General features: G+C 37.4%; 1 protein-coding gene across 9 annotated transcripts in view; it reads right to left on the bottom strand.

Moving 5' to 3' along the window:
* Positions 1-21,621, bottom strand: part of yem (yemanuclein) — a 661,372-nt gene that overhangs the window by 175,962 nt on the left and 463,789 nt on the right. For all 9 annotated transcript variants that reach the window (XR_011017928.1, XR_011017929.1, XR_011017930.1 and 6 more), the window contains one exon: positions 1,691-3,519. Coding sequence is in view for 6 of the 9 variants with exons in the window: in XM_068226662.1 (XP_068082763.1) it covers positions 1,691-3,519 (1,829 nt within the window). In the remaining 3 variants the exon portion in view is untranslated. The remainder of the gene's footprint in view (positions 1-1,690; positions 3,520-21,621) is intronic.

The raw sequence follows: 21,621 nt of genomic DNA, 5'->3' as shown, positions 1-21,621 counted from the left end.
TGGTATTTTGGAGGCCATGTAATTGACCTGTTTCTTTACTTAATAGGCCTCAGTAGGTTGGGTATTTTTACCCCTGTTTTCATGTACTTGGAGGACAGCTTGAAAGTAGAGTTTGGTGTGGCCTTTGATAGGCTTGAACTTTAAGAGCGGGTTGCTCTTTCTTAAAATTTTGATATCTGCATGCCTCGAGGAGGCTTTATTGTGTAATTGGGAGCAAGAGCTCCTGGGCATGATTGGGGTCTTCTGCCCCTTTGTTGAATCTCGTATATGTGCCAAGTTGGGCTTATAGCTCAAGAAGTGTGTGTCTGGCTCTCGGAGCCCAAATCCTGTAATCACTGTAATTGTACATTCTCGATTTGTTACTAGGCTACTAAGTACCTGTTATATTTGTTATTTCTTGATCTTAAAAAGAAAATATAACCTTGTTAAATTTTAAATTAACTTTAATTTCGTAGATTGAGACCTGTTCATCCCAGCACCTTCTTTCACCTCTGCTAATCCACCAAACCACGGTAACAAAGTATCGAGATTTTGAACTCGCGTACAGGTAATTAATGCGGTTTCTCGGTGTCACATGCCTGCCTCTCATCCAGAGGGCCCGCGTTCGATTCCGACCAGGTCAGGCAATTTTACCTGGATATAAGAGCGGGTTCCAGGCTCACTCAGCCTATTGCGATTACCTTTAATTCAGGAGCTATCTAATGGTGAGACGGCAACCCCGAGCTAGAGAGCCAGAAATATCGGCTGAGAGGATTCATCACAATGACCATGCATCACCTCGTAATCTGCAGGCCTTCGGGCTGAGCAGCGGTCGCTTGTCGGACAAAGTCCCGTTGGGGCTGTAATTTGGTTTGGTTTAAAAGTTTTTGCAAGATTGTAATTATATATATTTCAATTTTGTGATGTTTAGCCAAATTGTTGGTGGTTTTCATTCATTCCCGGATTCTCCGTTTTCCCGTGTTGTAGGTCTTATTTTCATGGTCCTTCGAAAAACGGAGAATCGAGGTTCCGCTATACCATAATTTTCATATCATCTAAATATTGAACTTTCTTATCTGTAAATTCATGCCGAAGAAATGTAGATCCTGCAAACGATATAACAGACAGGCGAGTTCTTAAGAATTGGCTTATTTCAGTATAACAAACTTTGACTACAAGAAATTAGCTTTCGAGGTTCCCAAAATTTTGTTATACTAGCATTTTACTGTTTTGTTACAAGGCCATATCAGTCATGCATACAGACTGCTGCTCTTGCAACTTCGAAAGGATGCTACACCACTTTTGATGAACCATTCAATAGTTTGGTCTCCTGACAGACACCCATCCGATAAGACTCCACACATGGTTGGGCTACCTGCTTCATTGGAATGCATAAGCCTCTCCACTGTGGTAAGGTCACATGGTTCAGAGAGGAGGACCATGTTAATCACCAATTCAATATTAACATTCATGCATCATAACAGAACATCAGGGCCTTATTGCCTAATTGCAGGGAAAATCAGAATTAGAAACCACTCCCGAAAGGCATTTGAGTCTATAACAAACAAGATAAATAGCAGGAAAAATTTATGCTGCACGATGACCTTGCTCCTCTTCCTAACAAGTAAAATTTCACTGTTTCAAAAATAAAAGGAAAAATGTTGTAAAATTTAAATCTCTATTAGCTGAGATCAACGAGTAATATATTTACCTTCAGATGGTGTGCTCACGTTGTCCTTTGTTATAGATGAAACAGGGTAGACAGCTTTGTTCTTTGCCACCTTAAAACCAACAGGTTCCACCTCTCTCGGGATATCCTGAAAAAGATGTTTTTGAAATTCCTCCTGAAAACCAGTTCCTAATGAGACACGCCTAGCCTGATTTATGGGCTTACATGTTATATCAGGTTCTTTCGTGGTTTTCGACAGCGGCTGACTTCTCACATTCACTACACTGTTAACTGGTATGACAGATACAGAAGACGAAATTTTAGGAGGAGAATAGTTTACACTAGTAGCATCAGGTTCATTTTCACCACTCATATGTCCCTGGAGTTCTCTCAACTCTTTCATCACACGATCCATTTCTAATTGTACTGACTCCTCAGCATCATCAGGCTGGGGAGCGTCACAATTTGACTGTTCACTTTTAAAGTCGTTATCTTCCTTTGCAGAAGAATTTGATATGGACTCCTTTGTAACAGATAATACAGGGGGAGCAGGAGGAGGAGAGACTGACTTTTGAATAACAGACCGGTGAATTGGAGGTAAAGGCTTACTGTCCAAATGATACACTTCTCTAGAACTAGGATTAGGTAATTCAAGAGATTCATTAATAATCTGACTTAACAAGTCAGTTGCTGCAGCAGTCTCTTCATTTAACTTCCTCTCCGCATCCTTATCAGAAAGTGTAGGAATTACAGGTTTTCTCACTTCGGGAAGAGCTGTAAGTACTGTAGGGCTTTCCACTTCCTTAGTGCTCTCCAACTTCTTTTTCTTTTTGAACTCAGTCTTTAATTTTCCAGGAACTTCAATACCAGCACTCCGCTGCTTTATGTTCCCAGCATCTGTCCTTACATTATCTGCCACAATTTCAATAACTTCAATGCCTTCTTCTTCGAGTTTGTTAACTGGTGGTGATACATTTACAATGCTAGAAGAATTGGAACGATCTTTGGCAGTGTCGTGGAGAATGCGTTGTTTCAGACTCATAGGTTTATTAGATGTAGCAGTGACATTTGCTGTTGAAACAGGGGATGGAATTGACGGAGTTACACTAATACAGTCCGGAATGTTAATTAAGGGTAAAGCTGCCGCTGGAGATTTCTGTGAAGAACTCGAAATTGTAACAGGAATGATGCTTACACTAGAGCTGTTTTTAACTTTATTTGAATTACTAGGAACTGCACTAGATACTGATTTATTTGCACCACTAAGAGATAAGTCAAGACCTTTGGCTGGAATCTTTTCTACACTGTTCTTCACTTTAGTTACACTAATACCTGATACTATCTGCTTTTCTAGTGGTATTGTAGGACTACTCTTTCCTGATGCACTAGAAGTTTTTAAAGTAATATCACCAACTACTTTAGACTTTACAGGATTTACAGATATTGAAGGTGCTGAAGGTTTACTGACACCCGAAACAGGGGATACATGGATAGTTCCATTTGAAGCACTTGGGGAAATTGTTATTGTGACACCATTCGATGGAGAGTGAACACGAGTACTTGGATTAGCTGTAACAATAGAAGACGCTTTAGTTCTAGGACTGGCACTGTAGGTCACTTCAGATGTTGACAATTTAGGTTTGGCATTAGAAGGTATTTGACTTTTTGTTACTGAGACAGTAGGAACAACTGTACAAGAGTTTGTAGGCATCATGGATGAAGCGCTTTTTGGTACTCTAGCAGCCATGTTAACCATTCCAGCTGAAGTAGGAAGTGTAGGTGCAGCAGGGAGAACTGTAGCAACAGGCCCAGGCATCACAGGTGTAGATGGTAACTGTTTCTTGATAACATTCGTCTTCTTGTTCTTTGTCCTGAAAGAAAAAGAAAAACACAGAAATAAATTAAAACACTCAAGTTATTTTGTTCCTTACCTAGTTCTTTAACGTTCTAGTACATCAGCAAAGAATAGTCCTTACAGATATCTTTTCAGCTGTAGCTTGAAATGTTCTTACAGGAGTCAATAGGAACTTAAACCTATGTTAGAAATTACCTCCTATCGTAAAATTATTTTACCCTTCTCAAAAGTATTTTCCATACATAATAATAACATGTACATAATACTTTCGTATTTTATCTTGCATACATGTTAAGTCCTCAGTTTGAAGGATGACTGGATCCCAACAGCCATCATGGACAGCCTAGGTTTCAATACAGAGGTGTTTTGAGGCAGAAAGTATAATTAATTGTAAAATCCTCTTTAACTTTCCAAATAACTTAAAAAAAGTAACAACCAAATGCATTAACAACAAAGAGAAGCAGTGGCACATACAGCTAACTAAGGGTCTTGGCCTGCCAAGATGCCTTTCCAGATGGCCAGCGGATATTGGAGCGTCATGTGGTCAATATAACAACATCCTCAGCTGTTCTGCTTGGCATTCTTGACCGGGCCTGTTCCTTCTTATACCACATAACTCCCAGGTTGAACTCTGAAAGCTGAGGGACTCCCGTTACCACTTTCAATCTACGATTAAAATCCTTGGACTAGCCAGGGATCAAATACAGGCTCTCCAGGTACCAGTAATGAGCGCTACCCCTACCCGACGAGGCTCACTAACCCAACATTTACTGGAATTTAAAAGTATTTTTACTACAACTACTGTTGCTAAATGATTTAATATTGAAAAGCTGAAAACTGGAGAATAAAGTAGAACCTCAATATGTGTGACTTGATTAACAGGCCATCGGATTATCCAATAGTATTTCCATTTAAACACATAACAATTCTTGCAAAAATTCTATATCCCCACTAGAATAAAATAAAGTGCTCCATTTCTTATAAATACAGTATGAGGTACAAGGCATCCAGGAAGAGAGACTGTGAGAGGCTCCAATGGCCAGGATCAGGAACTTCAACATAGCAGCTATCGCCACACCCTGGCCAGGCAAGGACATCAATGTAAAATTTAATTGAAGTATGTGTGTTTGTTAAAACATACAAAAACCGAAAATGAACTTGATAGAATTCTTGTACTGTACTATTTCGGCTTTCAGTCTGTGAATGAATTTATCAGGAAAGCTTAAGGCTGGCTCATATTCATTTGAAGCTCATTCCTTAGTACAGTAACTGTTCACTTTTCATAGGAGGAAATACAGAATTAATGAAGCGTACGGTAAGTTAAGCGAGGAGGAATATTATGTGGGTAAATATGGATATAACAGGAGATTTGAATGCACACATGGGAAAGAGACCCACAAGAAAAAGAAGAAACTATAAGACGTTTTGGATATGGAAATGAAAATCGAGAAGGAGAAGTAGCAAGTAATTTTTCGAAACCCTTCCTTAGTGGGTGCCTATTGCCTTTTATAAATATAGATATATACCCATTTTCATGTCTATATTGTCTTCAGTTCTAGAGATATAAGTATCCTCATAAAAATAATTCAATCTATTTCACATATCTACAAGAAAAAATAGTTGCCATGACTTTTTCCCCAATCCTTGTATTATTATTATTATTATTATAAATATGCTCGTCATTAGATATCACCCCCAGTCAAGACCTCCTAGGGATGAATTGTATTAAGACCAAATTTTATTTAAAATCTAAGACATTGAGGAGTAACCACTATTAATGCAAATAATGCCCACACACTAATTTTAAGAAGGGATTTTTTTGAAATATTATGGCTTTGGTAACTATTAATACAGTAGAAGTCTGTTATAGCAAGGACTGACAATGGCAAGAAATGTATTTTCTGTGGTGGATAGTTATTATATCCGGATTTCGTAACTCGGAAAACTACGACAACACCAACAAAAATAGAATATGTATGAAACGGCAATCAGTAGCAATTTTGCAGAGGATTTCCAGACTGGGGCTTACTCTTTAGTTTTCTCATTCCGATGCTATGTTCAAATTCATTCTTAAAAATTGTTATTACACCTTTACCAGCTCCTGACTAAAATTGTAACTAACCGCCTCACAAGAAAACTGGATTTTTATCAACTTGCCGAGCAAGAAGCAGGATTTCGTAAAGGTTTCTCAACTGTTGAACACATCCAGACTATTCGTCCTTTTAGGCTATTTCAATCCACTGCTGGATATAGGCCTCTTCCATATACTTTATTTTTATTATTATTATTATTATTATAATATTTTATTTGCTTTACGTCCCACTGACTACTTCTACAGTTTTTGGAGATGCTGAGATAAACATATTTATTTCTCTGAAACCGTTAGACATACGAGCTTGAAACTTCACATGGTGATTGCTCCTATATGCATTACATTTTACCTAGAAAGTGGGTCTTAAACCAGCACACCCTTAAGTTCTGACTGGGGGCGATTTCTGCTGACATAATATTTATTTCGCCGTAACCGTTTGACATACAATGTTAAAATTTTACATGATGGTTGCTTCTATATGTTTTAGATTTTAAACAGAAAAGGTCCGAAAACAACACACCTCTAAGAGGTTTTGGCTGGAGGTGTGTGACAAAATTATTCATCCCTCCAAACCGTTTGACATATGAATTTGAAATTTGACATGAACTTCGGATGTTACAGGTGTAAAACATGATTTAATAAAAAATATTCACATATAAGGATTAAGATCATGTAGAAGTTGCTGAAGTTGTGAAACAAAGTCTTCACAACAGCCAAAGTACTCGACCGACTGAATTTCCAACTCCTTTTCTTTATTGCCCTCGCCAAGAGCTAAATACAAATAATAGGCTTAAATAATAAATGAGGTTTTATCACAATTTTTTATCAGAGATTGGTGCTGCCCTATACACATACTAAATTTTATGCCTTAGATTTTAAATAAGCAGTAGTCTTCAAACAATACACCACACTAACTACTTTTACGATTTTCGGAGTCGCCAAACAGAACATACTATGCGTTAATAAAAAACATATGGAGACAGCGAACGTGTGAAATTAAACATTATGCCAATAAAACATATTACCGCCACACCTGTAGTTATCTGTACATGTGACACGCTTTCCTATTTATTTTTGTTCTTTCTGTCGTGGAACTTCGACACTATCTGGGCACTTAGTACCGCACCTAATCTAAACAACGCAGTCTCCCCTATCTGAGTTACAGCCGTTTAAGTAAATCCTGATGTGATAAATGTACAGAACAAGCATGAAATATATACTTAAAAATAAAGGTGCGGCTTTCTATAGCCACAGTTATCCAGAGAATGCTTCCAGTCACTATGCATTACATTTGGAAGCACAACTCGTAACATATGCTAGTTATCAGCTGGTGGGTTTGCATGCTTTTTTAGCACGGCTTTATTCAGAAGGGTGGCTTCTGCTACACATACACCAAGTGGGAATAACAGAGACCATCTCCAGAAACCATTTGTGAATAGAATCTCACTGTTTGGACTCTACAGACGGGAACAAAACCTTTTTTTTCAAAATGACAGGATCTTGAATACCCTCGATTGCGTGAAGATGACGTCATTTGGAATGACAACACACTGGTAGCAGGGAAGCTGGCGGCAGAAGAAGATTATAATTTAAATGAAAGCAGTGATCAGATTTACTGTGTGGTAGGCCTACTGCTTAACTGGCAAAAACAAATGACTGCCATTACGATCTTTTGTATTAATATTGTGTAATACGACATCCTTAACCCTTTTCTCCACGTGGTCGAGTATGAAGTGAGAAGAATCTTTGTAGAGAGTTTTCACAACCGGATGCCATTCCTGACGTCAACCTAATCAAAGTAGTTAATGACATGAAACTAATGACGTTATACAAAAGTAACTAAAACTGACTATAGTGTATTTACTTTATATGTAGGCCTAAAAGTCATGTGTTCACCATTTATTATTTTTAAATTTAGAAATACTGCCTTCCAACAAAAAATAGCCAGTAGAACTCCGAATACATCCATGAGTTTGTTAAAGAATAGTGTCGAATGTTTACATGTACAATTTCTAACTCTTTATAGTCTAGAAGTCGTGTGTTCACTGCACAAAATTTGAGGTTATTGCATACTGGAACCCCGTCTTACTTTTTTTGGCAGTAAATGTGGAAAGAAAAAAAGGGGTCTAATGCACGAGTAAATATGATATTCACTTCTATGAAACTGTTTGAATTAAGAAGTTAAAAATTTCAAATCGTATTCTAGGTGTTAAGTAGCAGAAAGTTTGAAACAGATTTAACCCTTCAGAGACTTAAATGGTGGTTAAGATCCGAAAACACATATAATCACTCCTTCCTCTGAAACCGTTTAATACACCAAGACAAAATTCTAAATAGCTGTATATACTAATTTTAAATCCTAGGTGTTGTACCATGACACTATCCCTAAAATATAATAATAGTCATATCGCATTAAATACAATGGCCGACGGTGGCATCAGAGTAAATAAGCATGCAAGGTCATAGAAATCCAGATTAGTAGGATAGCATAGTACATAAAAACATTGGTGATTGTTAAGACGGACAAAAAAAAAAAAAAAAAAACTGAACAACTACTTTTTCGGCAATCCAACTGTTCACACCTAACTCAGCAAGATAATAAAAATATCTTATAATATAGCAGAAAGAAGAGGAAATATGGATCTGGAAACAAATTAAGAAGTGGAATTAATTAATCAAAATTTGCGGTATCCAGTAGCAGAGAAGAAGAACACGCTTTCCGACGAAAAATGCAACTGGGAGAAGAGTAGAACATTTTACACCTATGCAATCACCGCACGGAGATGCGAAAGAGCAAAATTAAAGATCAACTATAAAATAGCCTGTGGAAGGGAAATAAATCTATACTTTCGTTAGTTAATTACGAAGCTAGTTGAGATGATAATCATATAAAAGAAATTATAGGCCAGATTAAATTATAAAGGGCTAATATTTATTATCAATTGAAAGATTGCTATAGAGAAGATTTCTTTAAGATGTATTGTCTGAACCAAATCATCTATTATATTTGCATGAACAAGCCAAGAGTCATGGAGAAGTACTAACTGCATGGGGGAAATGGATTACTCGGAGCCGCCTGACCTAGGATGAGCCGAGAGCCCAGATGACAACAGCCGAGCCACTGCTAGTCCCGAGGTTTGCTGGCAGTAATGATGCAGTCTAGTCTATCCCAACGCCGCTGACGATATGAGATAAGTTCCTTGTTATTTTAAGATATTTATGTTGTTTGGTAGAGTTAATTATGTTTCTTTTGAAAGTGTGAAATAATCTATGTGCCTGCTGTGATCAGCAAAATCAAGTCCTATGACATGCCTAGCTCTCACGATTAACATATGTGGTAGTCCGTGTATAATGAAGAAAAAGTGACCATAGTATAAATGAAAGATTTGATAACGTAGAAGAGCATTGAAAGAACGGCTGTAGTTCCCAAATCATAGCCTAGGTTAACCTTTTCACTGCCGAGTTTTGATGACCAGCCGAGCCCTGTAGGCCGGGTTTTTTTAAGGAAGAAGCACTTTAACAGATGCATATTTACTGATACTATTAATGGAATGCATATCGTCCCCTTAGCCCTGCAGCCCAATACGATGTCGGGGATGAAGTGAGATTATATTTTACACCTTATATTACGACCAGATGCCCTTCCTGATGCAAACCTCAGTTGAGAAGGTAATGAATATGAAATGAATGATGACGATTATGATGATGATGATGATGGTGAATGAAACTGGGTACAGAAATGGAAGTAATAGGCTGTGGCTTATGAATAGGAATTGTCCCAGCATTTACTTGGGAGTGCAAAAGGGAAACCACAAAGAAAAGGAAAGAAATTCTCAAGAGGGCTGACGATGAGGTTCGAACCCACTCGCCTGCCGAGTGCAGAGGTTGGCTCCATAGCCATAGCATGTTAATACGCACGGCTACCCTGCTCGGTGATACTATTACTGATATATAATATAAAATTCTTTATCCAAGAACTGGTAATATCAAAATCATTTACATTTGGGGAAAAAATAATTTATCTGAAGAAGGGGTGACAATTCCGCATGAGACTCATTACTATTTGTCTCGCACTTTCTTGTAGTTCATTGTCGCCACTTAGATATTTTCCACCTTCAATATCAAAATATAGCACTCCAGAATCACTATTTATGAGGAAACATTCAATTTCTTCGTCAACAAGACATGAATGTATACTTCCAGACGCCATGATGGGTACACGTAAGCGGGAAAGATGTTCCACTCCAACGAAGTTGAAATAACACCAGATTGCTTTCAAAACACGAAATGGAGTGGTATATCTGCAGTACAGAACTTCTTTGAGCATTTCCATGGAATCTCAAAACATGATATTATATCGCGTTCATTTGTGAGATCGCTGAAGTACACACGGCACCAAAACGTATATATATGGGTTTGGCACTGATTGGGTTAATGGTGATGTCAGTAAAAAGTATCACAGAGGTTATACGTTGTATTAAGTACGGCTAACAATAACGTGCAATGGGCGATTGTTTGGTCCGCCCTGTCAATACATTTTGAATAATTTATACGTACATGTTTCAGGAGCCTTAACTCCCTTCGTCAGCGTATTTACATCAAAATCTACCTTACCTAAGTTTCAAGATATAACATCTTATCACATTAACATTCAGCATTGTCCTTTCTAACCTCAACTCTAGATACTATATGTACACTTTGCATTTTTGTATAATAATGCCTGTTATACAAAAATGCAAAGTGTAATTAAATATAGCAGATTTTTAGCAGTGTAATTTGAGCTGCAGGTTACAAGGAACTTTTTTCCGAAGCATAAATAATGAAGTCCATGATGATATCCCGATTCAGATTAGATTGATGATTAAGAATGAATGTTACTTGAAACCTAGTTCAGGAAGATTGTATATTTGAAGTTATGTAATTTATAAGGCACTTATGTTGGATCATGTATGACTTGAAGTCACTGTAAATATCATAATATTTATATTTTCAAGTGAGAGATGTGTTTAAAAGGGTAGGCTATGCCGAGACATTACTTATGAGATGTAAGAAAAGTAAAGAGTTTAATTCGAATAACCATACGCTGAAGATGACAGTAAGAAAGGTTTTTTTCTTTCATTCTTGGATTAATGTCAGATCAGCTGATCAGCTTGTACGGTAACAATTTGGAAATATCATCATTATTTTTCTCTTCTGGTTTTAATGTGATACGTACTTTTAGGGTAACCATTTGGAAAAAATCGTCATTATTTTTCTCTTCTGGTTTAAATGTTTACGCATTTCTATAGATATTTATTTGTTAATAAATAATATTAGTTTAAGAAAATCTCACGTGATGATTATAAGTATCATAGTAGAATAAGGTATTGTAGCCAAGATTTTCAATGACTGAATGCCATCACAGATGAATCGGATGGAGATACCCATTGAGGTGGTTAAAAAGAAAGGTAAGAAACAAAGTGCAAGGTTGAAAATGCGTAGCCGTGTCAACGCATCGAAGTTCTCTTCGGATCCCATGATAAAAAAATATTAACTTACATCGCAACTGCAAGAAACCCTGAGAAGCTGGCTGGGAAATTCTTTTACGTAGACCTACGTTGACGAAGGAAGGGCGTAGTGTGCAATACGAAATATTTTTAAACATTCCGCCCCTAAGGTGTTAAATGGGGTTATTACCGCAAACAAAATTATTCTTCCCTCGACACCTGTTTGATGTACACATTTGTAATTTTACAAGAAGTTTCTTAGTATATGTTTAGATGTAAAATGTCATATACAGTATACTCTCAATTATCCGGGCTACTGACTGGTGTGAGTGGCATGGATAATCGGAAAACACGGATAATCCAAAAGCATGTGTTTATTGCAAAAGAAAATAAGCCTTCTATAATATTTTAAAATATAGTAACATATAAAGTAGGCTATAATACGGTACATTTATAAAGATAACTCACACACATTACTGTGGTCTGAAGAAGTCTAATGATTCTCTGCTTTTGGTTGTTCATCTGCTTCCTTACCTTGAGACTTATTTTGCATGCGTGTCACCCTATTCAAACCCCCCTTTGTCCCATATAATCCACCAGGGTATCTATGCACTGTAGAGCCACAGAATGAGGAACACCTTTCACCACTTTCTTTTCCTCCAACCTCAATTAAACCATCAAATTCAAATGTATTCAATTTCAATTTAGGTATTTTTAATAAAATGAACACTTGAACGGTTAATCCGCGCCTAGATAATTGAGAGTATACTGTACTTCAAAATATTTCTTCCCTAAGGAGTTTAGATGGCGGTTGACTCTCAAAAACACAATATCCATTCTTTTACATGAAAGGTAGTCTTCTATGTCCTTGATGATAAGAAGTAATTTTAAAACAATCCCCACATAAAAAAATATTCATTCCTCCATTAGTGTTCGAAGTACAACTAAATTTCACAGGTTGATCGCTTTTAGATCTTAGATGTTTTAAGATAGGATTAAAAAATTATTCCGATTCTTCCCTACGGGGTTCAAATGCGCGTTAGGAAAGAATATTAATAATCATTCCCCCAAAACTGTTTGATGTACGAACTGAGAGTGTATTTTACAGGCACAGTTGACAAACTCTCCAAAATGTAAAACTTTGAAAAATAACTTTCAATTTAACCCTCCAGTACTTGTGCGGAGTTTTGCCATGCCAGTGCTTGCACGGGGTAAAATATTACTTCTTTCATGTATATTTACTGCAACTTAAAAATGAAATTATGCTCTTTTCATGACTCACCTGACCAAGGACCCTATAAGTGAATAAAACACAATTAATATAACCCCTATTAATGCTATTAATATATACGCCATACAGAAAATAGAAATCTTGCACGACTTCAAAGCAGACAATCTCGTTCATAATGACACTCGAGTTAATGTAGTCTGAAAAACTAGAACTATGAAAATCAATCACACTTCATTACTATTTGAACACTGACATTTAGTCTCTTTTAGTCACTTTCTGTTTTCTTGTTGAGGCATTCCTCACACATGGTACTGAAATGGTCTTGGCGCACATACTTTTCACACAGCACACAAGAGTTTCTGCTTTAGCACATCGTCCGGATGATCCTGGTGTTTTTCTCTTCAAGGGTGGAGTTGGAGAGGTCTGGGAAATGTCCTCCTTACCATTTGAACTCAGTTTACAAGGCTTTCACTCTGATACTGCGAAGCAAACTTGTTCTGTGCTACTCTAACAGCTATCCCTAGGTTTTACTAGTTCCATTGCAATTGATCTTAGGAATGTTCTTCTAGGGAGAGTATTTTCAAGGTTGTTTCCAACAATATACAACACAGCTATTAATACCAGCAATGTTCAGAAGGTGAAAAAATATTTTCAAATACCAACGATTAGTATTTCTTCCAACACCATATGCTGCACTCTCTTTATCCATCGTAAATTTATGATTCCACCTTTTCAATAAAACATACGTTGTATTTTACTTAAATACTGAGGTAGAGTCATAGGTCGTGGCAACTATGTTTTTTCTCACGAACATGAGATAACACGGAAAATCTAAGATATTCATTTGGAAACATACGGTATGTACTTGCGTATGATGCCACTAGATGGCGCATGTAAACAACAGTGTGGGTCTAAAGCATGCCCCCAAGTTCAGTGTGTGAGTGAGAGCGTCACAAAATGGATGTCAACAAGCAGGAGCAACGATCATATATTAAAACAGCAGTTCTATGCTGCAGAAATGCAAGCCAATGCCATGCAGAGCTACGGGAAGCATTAGGTGTGTGACTATGATCTAATCCCCAAAATCAAGAAGCCATTAGATGGACAACAGTTTGCTAACAAAGAGGACATCGTAACAGCATTTCAGAGAGAAGTGTCGCACGTTAGCAATACACATGCAGTGAATGGTATTCAACGCCTACCCCATCGTTGACAACGCACAGTGGAAACCTGGGGTGATTATTTTGAAGGTCTGTAACCAGTGGAGACCTGTCCTTTGTACGTAGTCTTGTGTATTTGCTGTCTATACCGTAATAAAACATGTTTACCAATGGCCTGTGTTCTGTCACTTTCCTACGAGAATGTCCTGAAGTCAGAATTTGTCTTCAAGCAATACGCATAAGTACATGCCCTATTTTTCCAAATGCACATCTTAGATTTTCTGTGTTGTCTCCTGTTCACGAGAAAAAAAAAATAGTTGCCATGACTTATGACTTGACCCTCGTATATATGCTATATGAAGTCTTAATTGCAACATAAATACAATTTTAAAATACGTAGCATATTTCTGTTGTATATTTTGGATTACGTACGATTTGGATTGAAATTCCAACAAATATAATAGAAAACTGGAAATGAGCAACAGTGAACTATATTGCGTATGCAGTATGTTGTGGGATGTTCATCATGTCATTTCAAAAAATTGTTAGGTCATAGAGGAAAACAAGCTTTGGATTTGAAATGAGCATATGCGAATTAAAATCACGTATTTTCATTTCTAAGAGAAAAAAAATGTTTAAATTTGTTGTACTGTGTAATCAGTTAGGTGCAGTTTGAAATTTGTTTCAGCAGATGAATTCCATACAGCAACTTACTTGTTAGTCATTTTCTAATTCTGATACTATATGAACGCACACAATTCCTTTCTTAAAAATTTTACTACTATCACTCTTGAGGTTTCTGTGGCAAACATTTCATTTTTTATTATTGAAACAGCATCAATTAACTTAACAGCAGCGTGCATTTATCATGTAAAAATACTTCAGGCCCCAGTGAGTAATGATCACCTCTTTGCTCAAAAGTTCACATGGGAACAGCCTTTCTGAAATTTAAAGACAGGAGGTTTATAACATAACCTTTGAAATCAGTTGTCGTACCTTGAGACTTATCCCTTTTACTTCACTTCAGTACCTAGTATTAAAATCAAGTGATCATTTACTTCAGCCTTTATTTCTAATAAGTTAACAACTGATATAGGCAAGCCATGTTATGTAAGCACTTACTACAAAAACATGTTCCTTCCTTTTGTTCGAACAGGCATCTTTGTTTGGAGCAATGAGTTGATGGCTAATGATCCATCACATTCAATATAAACGCTGCGGTTTATAAATATCGATGTCTGGAAAATATAATGTGCCTAAATCATTCGTAACAGGATAAGAAACAGTGAAAGTGTTCTCGTAACTAAAGTAAATTACACAGTTTAACATAGAAATTTTCCAGCGGCATAAAATAAACTTGTTATCACAGGGTTAAGTTCCAGTTCATTCTCAAGATAAGCAAACCCAAAACAATGGTGATGGCAATAAACAGAGAGGGACTACCAGCAAATATCATGCTGACGCAAGTGCGATAACAGGTATAACTTGAAAACAATGTTCTCTCATCCATGGGTAACTAATGCAGATATCAAGCTCGAATTATTATTATTATTATTATTATTATTATTATTACTCTGTAAACAAATAATTATTACTTGTATGTACGGCTGTGAGGTGTTACATCATGTTAGTATTTGTATTATTATTATTATTATTATTATGATACGATAGCGTTGAGTGTGAGGTAATGTCATCAAGTATTAGTGTTGTTATTGTTTACGTAGTCGAATGATTGTATTGTGTGTGAGGTTAGGAAACCTGTGTTTTTACATAGACATTGATATCAGTTCCGTTAATTTAAATACCTGTAAATTAATATTATAATTTATAATTACCTGTGTATATAAATTGTAATCCGTAATTGTGAAACACATTGTAACTTTCAGAATGGTATAGGTGGTACACAATTGAAGAGTCCACTGCAAAAATAATGGATGTCACTTTTCCATCGAAAATGAGCTGAGGGTGCCATTATACTCCTTGTATGGCATACAATATGTGGTTAAAAGGCAAAGTTAAAATCGCAGATAGTCCATGAGATATGAGGAAAAGAAAATTTGGTATACACTGCAAGAATGATGGTAGTCATTTTGTTCCCATAATTCATTGCATCTTTTCCAGAGTTGTTATTGATAATGAAGTCAGTTGGTTTGTGACTCATTCTTCTGCATAGTGGACATTTCCTGTGGTTTGTTTATTATTTTGTAAATGATAATCTCGAAACTGATTCTGATGTGATGTATGAGACAAAGAGTGAAAACAACACACACAAAAAAAGAGGTTAAAGCATGGCAGGATGACTGATGTTATAAATTAGTTGAGGTTATGTTCACATGAATCTTGGCCTGACTGTGAATGTAAAAGACTCGAGTGCTTTAAAACCATATCTGAAGTGGAAAGAAAACATATAATTAAAGAGTTTAATGAAATTGCATCCTATGATGAACAAAATGCCAATCTTTTTGGATAATAAAATTTTAGCCAGTTAAGAATCGCAGGCCCAAGAAAGACGAAAATAATGCAAAATTTCATGATTTGTCGTATTATTACAAGGTAAGAGTAGCTCCTGTAAATAGTGATAATTCTGCTGTTGATGTTCCCATCTGTGCAAAGGCATTTATTGCAATACATTGTATAACTGGTAGGAGATTGCAAACATTGCAATAGTCATTCAAATGCCATGGTCAGGCACGAAAAGATAAGCGTGGTAAATATATATACAAACACAATAAGAAATCTGCACATGCTGTACAAGCTGTAGAAGATCATATAGCATCCATCAAGGGACGGCCTAGTCACTATAGCAAGGATAAAAGTAACAAAATTTATCTTCAAGAAGATTTGAACATACATAAGATGTATGAAATGTACAAAGACAAAAATTTACCTGAAGTATCTTAAGAATTTTATAGGAAGATATTTAATGAGAATTTTAATACAGCATTTAAATACCCTCGTAGTGATACCTGTAGCACTTGCCACAAATATCTGGCTGATAAAAAGGCAATAGAAGAAAGGTTATTGGTGAGTTCTTTGAAACCTGATGAAAAGGCTGATTTGGAATCACAACTACGAAAGCTTGAAATAGATCAAAATGTTCACAAACTAACACCTGACACATTCTATGCAAGGAAAAGAGATGCCTGAAAATCAAGCATGAAAAATTAAGATTATCAGTCAATCACAATGGATTTTCAGAAAAACCCACACATCTCTACTAATGATGTTTATTACAGGAGACAGCTGTCATTGTATTCCTTCAACATCTGAATAGTTTTTCTACTGCTACCCTGAGACTCGAGGAGGGAAGGATTCTGATGAGGTGGTGTCAAAGCTCCATACCTTCTTTTTTACAAAACTTGATACTAAGGTCAAACACCTGGAAATTTTTTGTGACATGCAGGGGGCAGAATAAGAACTACTCAGTGTTCAGGTTTTTACTTTATGCAGCATCAGTTGCAAAGAGACTGGAAACAATCAAAGTCACCTTTCCAATACGGGGACATTCTTACCTCGAATGTGATCATAACATGGACCTAATAAACACAAAATCATACGCAGAATTGCCAGAAGACTGGATTCACGTGTTTCTATCTGCCCGAGTGAAACCATCGCCCTTTCAAGTTATCGATGTAGACCAGGTACTCCTGCGAAACTGGACATTATTTTTGCAGCTTATGTTCAAAAAGAAATGTCCATTTCCCTCAAGACCTATCAGACAGATACTGTTTGAAGCAGGTCACACTTGCCTAGTACGGCACAGATCTACCTTCAACGGTGCCTGGGAATTAAGTGTCGTAAGGTCTGTCAATCCCACAAGGAGCCAAGAATTTGCAGCAGGCGAATTTCTCCTTCCAGGTCTCCTTTATGAAGAACAGCGACCAATTTTGCAGGAGAAATACAGAGACCTGTTATATTTAGCTCAATTCTGTGGTCCAAAAGGCAGAGATTTCTTCATCTCACTACCACATAACTGAGTTCAAAAAGACTTTATACCATGTGATTTTTTTATTATCATTGTCCAAGAATAGAACATAGCCTTATAAAAGCTAATACATTTTTTGTAAACTTGACAAATAATTAAACACCATTAAATTACTCGGTAAAATGTGATAAGGCTGACGAATGGACATACTTATTTCTTCAATGAGATGTGACATTCAACATTTTTGTGCTTTTCATTCTGCACTTAATCTAAAAATTTCACTCTAGGTAAGGTTCATTTTTACTGGATTCATTGTGTACCCTGTATATATATATACTCAGCATTAGTTTATAAATGAGTTAAGTAGTTAACCATTAAAATACCTATGATTGGAATTATGAGTATTTGCTTTTATATTTTCATTTTCTGGGAAAGTGCATCCAAATGACATCCATTTTTGCAGTGGACTCTTCAATTGAGAATATTCTGTACATCATGACCTATGCATTACGCACTCTAGAATATTCAAGAAGGTAGTTCTTTTGTAACGCATCTTTCTGGAAACCTGGCCAGGATATATATAAAGGGACGATCTTGACCGTTTAGTTAGTTTTTAGTTAGCTGTGATTTGGAAGTTACTGGAAGAGAGTTATTGTAGCACGTGGCTGACATGCCGAGCCAGGCAGTCTCCAGGTTGAACTGATCGGTAGTCATCTGTTTTCAACCATGTTTCAAAGTGTAACCTCTGTGATATTTGGTGTCAGTTGTCAACTGTTTAAAGATGGTGGCTTTGTTGATATCCTACAAATGAAGTGTTTTTATTTTGTGATACAGTGATTAAGGTTATGTGTGTATTAATTTGTGAATATCTATAAATTCAAGTCTTGTACCAACCGACGCATCTCGTGTGCGTCTGTGTGGCTATGTTATTGCTAGGAAACCATCCACAAGAAAGCATGGGAAGCTTTACATACCCCGGCAGTGTAATATCTCGAAATGCACTAGCCACAAAAGAGGTGGCAAACAGAAAGCAGAAGAGCTCTCACTTTTACCAGAAGTACGAACACTCCTCTGGGATCCCAAAATACCAACAAAATCAAAGCTGGTGATGTTCAATCAGTACTTCACACCAATGGTATCGAAACCTGCAACCTCACTAAGAAAGACTCATCAAGGTTGCAGGGATCTGAGATGGAGTTGCTTAGGTCCACAATTCAAAAAACAAAAACCTGAACAAGTACAGCAATGATGTGGTTAGGAAGGAAGCTGGGAATGAGATATCATTGTTAGATCGGGTCAGCATGTCCAGATTGAGGTCGTGTGGGCATGTAATGATGGAGCAAACAAGGTCAGAATGTTAACTTGGAGAGACATGTGGCAGGAAAAATGGATTTTGGGAAGACCAAAAACCCACTGGATAGACATCGTAAAGATGGACATTGAAGAACAGGGAAGGATACTGGAGGACGTCATTAACAACAGAACGTATCTCAATAAGACATAATATATGAGGCTCGGCCAACAGTACTCGGGAAACTAGAACTGAGAAATTATGACGATGATGATTATGACCACACGGTTCTCACAACTATTCTCCTCTTCCTCCTTGCTACAGTACAATAAATAGGTCTGATCTACATTATCAATTTGCAAATTATGAGGGTAATCCCAAAAATCAGGTCTATTATTTTTTTTTATAAATACAGAACTCTGTTCCTGTGGCTCTTGGTCACAGTATTGAGAAGAGTATTTCCACCGCTCGCATATAAACATGTGCACGCTGCACTGAGGCACTCAGTCTTGGCTTGGCAGCCGTTGAGAATGGAGCTCCCATTGGATGTTACCGCCCAGTGCGAAGTGCGCGCAGTTATTCGGTTTCTGAAAGCAAAAGGTACTGAACCGATTGAAATCCATTGCCAATTGACGGAAGTGTATGGTGAGTCGTGCATGGATGTAAAAAATGTTCGTAAGCGGTGTACAGTGTTTGCAGCTGGTTGGACTGAAATTCACGACGTACAAAGGAGCGGGAGCCCATCAATTTCCGTCGAGACAGTCGCAAAGGTTGAGCAAATCATGCATGAAGATCAGCGGATCACCCTGGATGATCTCTGCACTTTGGTTCCTGAGGTTTCCCGAAGCGCCGCTCACAGAATTTTAACAGAAAAGTTGAAATACCGGAAGGTGTGCGCAAGATGGGTGCCACACATGCTGACTTAAGACCACATGCAGCAAAGAGTAGATTCTTCCCGTGCATTTCTTCAACGCTTTGCAGCCGAACAGGACAACTTTTTGGTCTCGTGATACTTCAAGATTTGCAACACTTCTTACGCTTCCCGCCGACTTGGGATTCTGGCAAATCAAAATTTTTGTGTATTTATTTTTCTGCCAATCATGGGATTCTTGTAACTTTTCAACTGTCCAATAAAAATGAGAGGGTGTGTCTGGTTTTAGTCCAGATCCTTCTCAAACCTTCCTCTCGGGTATAAAAGCTGACACCTTTTCGAGCTAACTTGTCTTATTGATTGCCGTATTACTGAGTGTGCAAAACAATAAGTTAAATTGTACAAGATCCAGCCGGTCCACACATCTCCCGTCAGTTCCTCTTCATAATACCAATATAAATGGTCCGTCATTGGACATTATAAATTTTCCAGCCAACTCATTCCTGGTTGCCAGCGTTTCGCCCTCGTGTGCTAGGGTGGGCTCATCAGTTGGCACCTAGCACACCCACCAATACGCTGGCTAGTGCATACCGTGGAGGCCACTGCGTAGGCTAGCTGGAGCCACCGGCAGTGCCAATGCACTAAGAGACTTTGTCTCATTACCAACTCAACTCCGCAGTACACACAACCAGCCAACCAAAAGGTGAGTGCCTTTATAAAGCTTTACTTTCTTGCCCCATTTCCACTATCCGAATTAACTCTTTTTAATCTTTCATACTACAGGCCCGAGTGGATCGAGAATATTTTAACTTCTTCAACATACAGTTCCGGTGACAAGATCTACTCGCTCCAGAAAAATACGACATAACATCGTATTTACGAAGATGGTTTTTATATGTATTATCTACTGACTTAATATTGTTTTTATGCTCACAGAGGAACATCATCCACTTCTTGCAACGTATTTAACATTACTGCATCGCACTTAACACACATTCCCCTATATACGTTGATGCCAATGCTGTACAAAGCACCCAAAACTAAAATTTTAAGACTGTCAAAGACTTCGAACTTATTTCTACGAGGCTTCTCAGCTTCAGTTTTTATTTTATTCGTGACTAACAAGTTGTCAATCTTGTACTAATTACATATTCAAACCTGGACATTTAACATAAATATGCTTCATATTTTAACTTGTTATAGTTTTAATTATGAGCGTCAATTTTATGTGTTTTAACTTTAATGTGTAATATCCTGTATTGGAAAGGTGGATCTTGTACAATTTAACTTATTGTTTTGTAATCTCTATTCAATACGGGCCAAACATGAAATTCTTTACTTTAAATTACTGAGCGTGTGTGTTAAAAGAGGAGGGAGGGCTCATTCTTCGGCAGGCAGAACTTCAGATAAAGTAATGGCCACCATTTTTCTACCTCGGTAGTTATCTCCGCAAGCTGATTCAAGGGGAAGGTTCATATCTTTAACCACGTAACAGTCTATTTTTTAATATGTAAACTTTCTTCCTTCTCATGTAAAAGTTCAAGTAAGTCAAAAGTACTTAACTGAAACCCGGTGAAAGAGAGTGCATTACCCTCTCGAATTCCCCTTCAATTAATCTTGAGGTGACGTGAATATGATCTTGTAACCGTTTTCGCTTGTAAATTGTAACTTAACTTTTGGATTCAACTGTCATGGGTGACAAAACCTGGGCATTTCACTTTACACCTGAGACCAAGCAACAATCACACCAGTGGCAGCATACCTTTCAGCAAAGCCACGGAAATTCAAGCAAACACAGTGTGCCGGAAAAGTCATGACAACTGTGTTTTGAGATCGAAAAGGGGTAATGTTGGCAGACTTTATGCCTGCTGGGACCACAATTAACGGTGACAGGTTCTGTGAGAACCTGAAAAAACTCAGAAGGGCAATTCAGAACTGGAGAAGAGGAATGTTGAGCAAGGGTGTAAACATTCTCCACGACAACGATTGCCCGCATGTCGCTCGGCAAACCGTTGCTCTCCTGCAACAGTTTCAGTGGAACATCACTACCCACCCGCCCACC

The sequence above is a fragment of the Anabrus simplex genome, chromosome 3, assembly GCF_040414725.1.
Source record: "Anabrus simplex isolate iqAnaSimp1 chromosome 3, ASM4041472v1, whole genome shotgun sequence".
In the NCBI taxonomy this organism is placed as follows: domain Eukaryota; kingdom Metazoa; phylum Arthropoda; class Insecta; order Orthoptera; family Tettigoniidae; genus Anabrus; species Anabrus simplex.
The sequence above is the reverse complement of the archived record's forward strand: the minus strand, read 5'-3'. Positions and strand labels throughout refer to the sequence as shown.